An 8,057-nucleotide genomic window follows, 5' to 3' on the forward strand; every position below is an offset into this window, starting at 1 on the left:
GGGGGGGGGATGAAAAGATTTGGTATAGCCCAAGCATCCTTCTTATTGAGACATATTTCAAATCCAAATTCAACGCCCATGGCTAAAAGCCGAGCATAGAAGAAGCAATAATGATGGTGGGTTGACTGAAGGGGTCAACTAGTGGAACATAAATATAGTATACTACTCTCTCCGTCCACTTTAAGTGATTTTTTGGTTCTTTTTACACATATTAATAAATTTACTTCCTCCGATCCAAAATAAGTGTTTTTTTGACCTTTTTTTTGTGGCCCAAAATAAGTGATTTTTTCAGATTTTAAGAATTAATTAATTATTTTTTTTCCTACATTGCCCTTGGAGTAAATATTGTTGGAGTATGTGTTAGGAGTATTTATGTGAAGAGATAGCAAAGGTTAATATGGTCAATTTCATTGCTAATTAATGCTAAAAGGTGAATTTCTTAATCTGTGTGAAAACAGCTAAAAAATCACTTATTTTGGACCGGAGGGAGTACCTTTTAACATTAATTAAGATCATATTAACCTTATTTGCTCATTGAAAATATAACAAACTATTCCTAGGCTTTTTTACTCCAAGGACAACTTCGAAAATAAGAAGTTAATTCTTTTTGACATCCTAAAAAATCAAATATTGTGGAAAAAAAACCAAAAAATCCGGACCCGGGGAGTACCTAATTTTCTTTCTACTTTCCAGGAAATACCATCTAGGCACCTTTGCTCCAGAACTCTTTGTCTCCTACTTAAAATAATGCAAAATTCAAAGCTAACTCTTTTCTCTTTTCTGATTAAGCCAAGTTGAAAAATGTTAAAAAGTCAAAAGAACTGAACCTGTCAAGTGTCAACTAACACTACCATAATACATCCATTGGCATCTTTACCATCCTAACCAGCATTTTCCCACCACTAACTTTCTTCAAGATTCTAAAAGAGTTCAAAAATCTCAAGCCATTTCTCAGCTACTATAGTGTTGAAACTCAGATGATTTTTCAAGAAAATAGAAGCTTTGTTTTAGTATTAGGCATATTAGTGTTAAACATTTTGTGGGTGGGGGCTAAATCCCAGTGTAGTGATGATTGTGATGCATTAGCTTCATTTTATTTATGGAATGGTGCAAACCTTACTTTCATATCTTATTCTTTTTCTACCACCATAAAAAATATTCTTAGTTATAATCCTCAGATAACCAAACCAGATACTATTCAATTCCAAAGCAGAGTTAATGTTCCCTTCTCATGTGGCTGTATAAATGGGGAATTCATGGGCCATCAGTTTGATTTGCAGGTCAAGACTAATACTACTTATCCGAGAATTGTCCGATTTTATTTTTCCAACCTTACAACAGTTGAAAAGTTGCAGAAGTCCAACAGTTATGATCCTAACAATGTTCCTGTAAATTCTATAGTAAAGGTTATTGTGAACTGCTCTTGTGGGAATAGTCAGGTTTCAAAAGACTATGGTCTATTCATAACTTATCCCATTCGTCCTAATGAGACTTTGGCTACAATAGCCAATGATTTTAAGCTACCCCAGAAGTTGTTGGAGGACTACAATCCTGAAGCAAATTTCAGCAGAGAGACTGGTCTGGTTTTCATTCCTGGAAAAGGTAATTAATCTCTATTAAGGTATCTATATTCATATTGTTAGCATCTTATAAGAATGACTAGTGCGTACACACTAGGGGTAACGTTGCGTACACCTACCCTCCCCAGACCCCATTTATGGGAATACACTGGTTTTGTTGTTGTTGTTTTAAAATGACTAGTCGAATTAGGATGAGTTGCTACAGAAATCTCAGCGGAAACATTAAATGGAAACATGCTCATTGTATACTATAAAGGGAAGAGCAACTTTTGCAAAGTGTATTTACAAACAGTTGTAGTGAGTTTTCTGATGATTTGACATGTATGACAAATTAGTACTATAAAACTTGGGAATTTCAGTTGAATATCTGTTACATGCTGAGTGTTTGCTGATCTTGTAATTCTTTTCTCTTAAATCTCTTTTTCTGAAATGTATTGCAGATCAAAATGGAACTTATCCACCATTAAGGACTACTACAAGGTTTACTTCAACCCCAATGAGCTTTTGATTTTTGTTTCAATGCTATAATATTGGTAGCTAATTATGGTTTCTTGCTTTTCACAGCTCAACAGGTTAGCCCTAATTTAGTGCTCCAGTGACATCTTTTTCAGCTTATCAAGTCTGAGGTATCCGAAATGTGGTGAACGTGATTGTAATCTACTAAGAACTGCGTTATTGACAGGAATTTCGGGTGGAGCAATAGCTGGCATATTGGTTGCAGCAGTTTTTGTTGTAGCCCTTTTAGCGGTTAGCTTGTATCTTTTCTTTATTAGAGGAAGGAAAACGGAGGACGAATCATTTCTTCACATGGCACCTTACAAACATAGTAGTAATGAGCATGTTCATGGTAATTTTTATGGTTTTGACTCTCCTGATGTATACTTACCTACCCATCAAACTGTTGGTGAGAGTTTCTGTTGTTTCTTGTTTCTCATTTCTCTTGCTTTTGGCATGAGGAATCAGCATCAGCATGACTTATTTGTTAAAGATACTACTCCATTTGCCATTTGTTAAAAAAACATAAGCTTCCTGCAATATATAGATCCTGATTAATGATGAAAGTATGTCAACTAACTGTTCTGTGGAAGCAGTGTGTAATTTATCCTTAAAATAAATTTATACCTAGCTACAAACCTTGAAGTTTTCCTTAAATGACTCAGGTCATGCAAATTTAGAGAATTCTTCAGAACAAAATTCTCTTAATAAGGGTGCTTCTCCAGAGCCCCCAAGGATCACTGTGGATAAATCAGTGGAATTTTCATATGAAGAACTAGCTAACGCCAGCGACAACTTCAGCACAGCCTACAAGATTGGTCAAGGTGGTTTTGCATCTGTTTACTATGCAGAGTTAAGAGGCGAGGTATGTTGTTATTCTTGTCAGATAGAGATGCTTAGCAGTTATTTGGATACTCAAATTGATCATCAGCTTTGTTATGTCACTATCGCGTCCTTCAAATAATTGTTTGGTTCAAAAGCAAAAGTTATGCTTATTTCTTAGTCAGCAGGCATTTCTTCTTTTTCCTGGTTAAATTTTTAAGATGAGCATGCAGAACAAACAATTCCACAATTATTGTAAGGGAATCTAAACAATTCGACAATTGTAAAGGAATCTAAATACATGTCATATTTGCATCCTGTCGTCTACATTAGAAAAGAACCACTCGAAGTTTAAAAAATATTATAGTTCGGTTTTGTATTTCATGCTGCTAGCCTGCTAATGTCCTTTATCTCAATAATATGCAGAAAGCTGCAATCAAGAAGATGGATATGCAAGCAACAAAAGAGTTCCTTGCTGAATTGAAGGTTTTGACCCACGTTCATCACTTGAACTTGGTAAATACGTACCTCTAACCTATGAACTTCGTCAATCTACTAATGCAATTTTCAAAAATTTGACTGATAAACTTCCTTTCCAGGATTTTGCATTGCTCAATATTTCCAATCCATTTAGTGGTCTGAGCCATTTAGCTTGCCAATGATCCTTGTGAAAATCAGGATTTGTTTTATTATGAGAATGTCATGATTGGTGATTTAGTTCTGCTCTTTAACCTAATACATCATAGAGAACATGAGGTAATATTTCACATGTTGAAACCGTTGCAGGTACGTTTGATAGGATATTGCATTGAAGGATCTTTGTGCTTAGTCTACGAATACGTTGACAATGGAAACCTAAGCCAACACTTGCGTGGTTTAGGTAAGTTCGGTTCTTCTCATTCCAAAGAAAAATCATGTCTAATCAAATTTTCGAATCTCTCACAGTTCCATATCCAATCATGTTCTTTCCATTTCCAGGTAAGACACCATTGCCATGGTCTACCAGGGTGCAAATTGCTCTGGATTCAGCTAGAGGCCTCGAGTATATCCATGAACACACTGTTCCTGTATATATCCATCGCGATATTAAATCAGCCAACATTCTGATCGATAAAAACTTCCGTGCAAAGGTATGAAAGTTCCAATACTAGATCTATGAAATAAAAAACCTTGTGTACTAACTCATTTGAAAATAATCTTTTGCCATGCAGGTTGCTGACTTTGGACTTACCAAGCTGATAGAAACTGAAGGTTCTATGCACACTCGTCTTGTTGGTACTTTTGGTTACATGGCCCCTGAGTAAGAATTTTGAATGAAAGTTCATTAGAGGCTTTCCCATCTTATACTAATAACTCTCAATTTAAGGAATTAATAGTAAAAACTGCAGTTTTATGCACCATTTCAATCCTGTAGAAAATGGTTTCAGATTTCCTTATTGCCTTTCTGTGCAGGTATGGTCAGTTTGGTGATGTTTCTATCAAAACTGATGTATATGCTTTTGGAGTTGTGCTTTATGAATTAATATCAGCTAAACAAGCTATTATCAAGGCTAGTGAAATTGCTACTGAATCGAAGGGGCTCGTTACAATGGTACCTTAAATCATTTTCTTAATTCACCAAGTAATTATCAACTCTAAACCACTTAAAGAGTCTAAAATTTAACTGTTAATTGGCAACATCTTGCAGTTTGAGGATGTGCTTAATGAGGTTGATCCTAGAGAAGGAATATGCAAATTGGTAGATCCAAAACTTGGTGATGATTATCCCCTGGATTCAGTCTGGAAGGTAAAAGAGAATTATACTTACCAAGTGTATTTTATTAAGGGATTCGTCATATTATTCGTCCAAATATAGCAGAATGAAGATGCAAGATTCATATAGCCGACCCCAACTAATTTGAGAATGATACGTACTTAGTGAATTGATTGATTGCGATAACGAAAGTAATTAGCTTTCTTTCACTTGCAGGTGGCTCTTCTAGCCAAGTCTTGCACACATGAAAATCCACAATTGAGGCCAAGTATGAGGTCAATAGTAGTAGCTTTAATGACAATATCATCCTCAACTGCAGATTGGAATATTGCTGCATTTTATGAAAACCAGGGCCTTGCCCATCTCATGTCAGGAAGGTAACAAATTCCAATTGGAGTTCTTGTGTTACTCTTTATAAGGAAATTAGAACCATAAGTAACACTTGTCCATTTGTTTACATCAACCATATAAACACACTTTAGGTACTTTTGCTATATTGTAAAAGAGGGAAACCATATACATCTCTCTTTCTCTGTCTCCTCTTTTAATGTTTTCCTTTTTGGTTTTTGTTTGGGAATTTTGGAGGGGGGTTGGATATTTTGCTCCTCTATTATGTCATTTTATGAACAAAGACAAGGGCATAAGTGTTTTTTAGTACTAGCTGTCAAAGTCTCCAACTCTCCATGTCTTTATAAAGGAAAGATGACAAATAAACAGCGTAAAGCAGGATATTTTCAGATTTCATTTTGTCATTACTATTGTATTACCATCTTTACTAGTAATTGGAAAGTAAACTGAATTTAATTATGAAAAAAAGGAAACGAGAAAAACATTTACTCGATTATGGAAGTTTATTTGCGTAATAAAATTGCAAACCATGGAGTATGTAGCACGTTGTAATTTTAAAAGTAAGGTGATATTTATAGTTTTCATGCAAATCAGTGAAAAGATTTACTGATATGTTTTATCTATCCAATAATTAACAAAATATAATCATCGTTAAATGAACATTTCGAACATAAATTACTTCCAAACAAATAAATTACACTGTTTTTAGAGGTAAACACTAATATGTTTGCTTCTCGCTAAATTTTCACCAGCAAAAAAAAAAAAGGGATTCTCACTGAATTCTTCTATTTTTCTTATCCCTTATCTGGACCTCTTCAACAGTAAAAAGATAAAGGAAAAAAAAAGAGGTAAGAAAAGATAATTGAAGAAGTCTAACGAAGTAGTTGAACTAAAAATATTCTTCCTGTTATGTTAATTAGTCAATAAGCAGCATGAAGAAATACTGCACTAATTTTCAATTCTTTTGACTTTGCTTACGGAAAAGGATCAAAAATGCCCCTTACGTATTTGGAAATGGTTTAAGTTTGCCCTCCTTCTATCTATTGGTCTAGAAATACCCCCGATATTTATTTTCGGATTGAAAAATACCCCTCGTTTAACGGAAGTATGAGATGGAATATGTAGACCCACCCATAATTAACCCGACCCATCCGAAGTAAACCCAAAATCCTATCCCTTTCTCCTTATTGGAAATTGGCGGACATATTACGTCGGTAAATTTTATGACGAACAGTATAGGGTGCAAGTTTGGGATGGAGAAGAAAATGGGGAAAACAATAGTAAAAAATCACAAAAAATTCACCATTGACAACCAAGTAAAATTGTCATTATCTTCGTGAAACCCAGTTAGCAGAGAAAGAAAATCACCAGCACACTCTCCATTATCCCTTAACAGAGCGGATTCTATAATACACAATTCTTGAACACGCTTTTAAAACTATAGATAGCAAATACTCATCCACAAAAAAACCAATTCTCAAGCATCAAACAGAAAACTTCAAAAGTATTACCGGGGTCATTTCCCCGTAAAATTGACTTCACTATCATATTCCGGGTTTTTTTCTTCTGTTTTTTTTTTTGTTTATCTTTGAACAAAAGAAATTATCAGAGAAGAAGAGAAAACGCGCAAATTCTAATATTGTTTGTTTCCCTCCGCCAATTTCCCGTAAGGAGAAAAGGGTTAGGATTTTGGGTTTACTTCAGAATGGATCGGATTAATTATGGGTGGGTCTAATATTCATGTGGACCAATAAATCAATAGATGAAAGGAGGGCAAACTTAAACCATTTTCAATATATAGGAGTATTTTTGACCCTTTTCTATTTTTCTAATTGTACTATTTTTTACCATAGGTATAACATGGTTATGAATTTTAGATCAAGGGATGGATGTCGTATTTGAGCAATAGATATATACTGACTTAAAATTTCGAATCTATCTGTTTAAATATCTGAAAGGAAATCTGTAAGGCCAATAAAAACTATATATGTTATGAAGCAATAAAAGAAAGAAAAGTATTACAGAGAAAAGTAGAGAGAGAATTCTTATTGATTTGGGATGAATTACAATGGAATAGAACCCTTTATTTATAGGGAGAGGGCGACTTAGCCACCAAGTAATAAACCCTAGAATCTCTCTAAATATAGACATTCACCATAAATAAAATTCTATTTATAACACTCCCCCTTGAATGTCTAGCTAGGGATGGCAAATGGGGCAGGACAGGGCAGGGCAGGGCAAAGTCATAACGGGGCAGGGCAGGGCGAGGCGGGTCAAAACACATTTTCAGAAAATAATAAATGGGGCAGGGCAGGTGTAGGGGCTGGATTTTTGCTGCAAGCACAAACAAACAAACTGGAGTATTCTTCACTTGGGTGCGCATATTTCTGTACAAAGGCTTCAAATCGTTTTAGCAAAGCATATAATTAATTAGTTGCCGAAATGTGTTCACTTATGAGTATTAACTGAAAGGATTAATCATACTAGTCTTCCCATTTAAATAGTTTTAAAAATTTTCTTTCTTTCCTAATGTTTCGTAATCAAGACGACATGTTACTAAAGCGTAATATCTGGTTAATTCATCGAGTTTAAATAACAAATAGTAAATGAGAAAGAAATCGAAGCTGGAAAAAAATGATGTGCTTCTTATTCTAAATACAAATTACAGTAGCATAATTTTGAAAAGAAAGACTAATTCAAAATCCAGGCATAAATTGACCCTTTCATTAAGTAAAAATGACAGTCCTGTGGTGTTTGTTTGAAACAAAAAAAGGAGCTAATTAAGTCTACTATCATTTCTCATTCTAAGTAAAAATGACAGTAGCGTAATTTTGAGATGAGTCAACTAGTAATTTACAGTCCTAACTTAAAAAAAAAAAAAAAAGGCAAGAAAGAAACAAGGAGCTAAACAGGGCGAGGCGGGGCAGGGCTAAGTAGGGCGGGGCAGGGCAGGTTGTGATCACGCCCAACTATGCCTTATAAAAAGGACAATGCGGTCGTTGCAAATATAATCCGGTTTACAAGTCCGGAGTCGAATCCCACAGAGAACTAAGGTTTAG

General features: G+C 34.8%; 1 protein-coding gene across 1 annotated transcript; it reads left to right on the forward strand.

The window, feature by feature from the left end:
* Positions 770-5,389, forward strand: LOC109245069 (lysM domain receptor-like kinase 3). Its single transcript, XM_019412257.1, has 12 exons — positions 770-1,602; positions 2,021-2,060; positions 2,145-2,152; positions 2,263-2,427; positions 2,741-2,940; positions 3,324-3,413; positions 3,684-3,777; positions 3,876-4,027; positions 4,109-4,197; positions 4,350-4,488; positions 4,585-4,683; positions 4,867-5,389. Exons 1-12 carry the CDS (start codon positions 978-980, stop codon positions 5,029-5,031), a joined length of 1,866 nt encoding a protein of 621 aa, XP_019267802.1. The 5' UTR covers positions 770-977; the 3' UTR covers positions 5,032-5,389.

This window comes from Nicotiana attenuata, chromosome 2 (assembly GCF_001879085.1).
Source record: "Nicotiana attenuata strain UT chromosome 2, NIATTr2, whole genome shotgun sequence".
NCBI classification, from domain to species: Eukaryota; Viridiplantae; Streptophyta; class Magnoliopsida; order Solanales; family Solanaceae; genus Nicotiana; species Nicotiana attenuata.

What these genes read in the sequence shown, in the direction of transcription:
- LOC109245069 (XM_019412257.1), top strand. Translation starts at nt 978, where the DNA reads ATGATTTTTCAAGAAAATAGAAGCTTTGTTTTAGTATTAGGCATATTA. An exon ending in ACGTTCATCACTTGAACTTG is followed by an intron (nt 3,414 to 3,683) that starts GTAAATACGTAC and finishes AAACCGTTGCAG; the next exon opens with GTACGTTTGATAGGATATTG. An exon ending in CCAACACTTGCGTGGTTTAG is followed by an intron (nt 3,778 to 3,875) that starts GTAAGTTCGGTT and finishes TTCCATTTCCAG; the next exon opens with GTAAGACACCATTGCCATGG.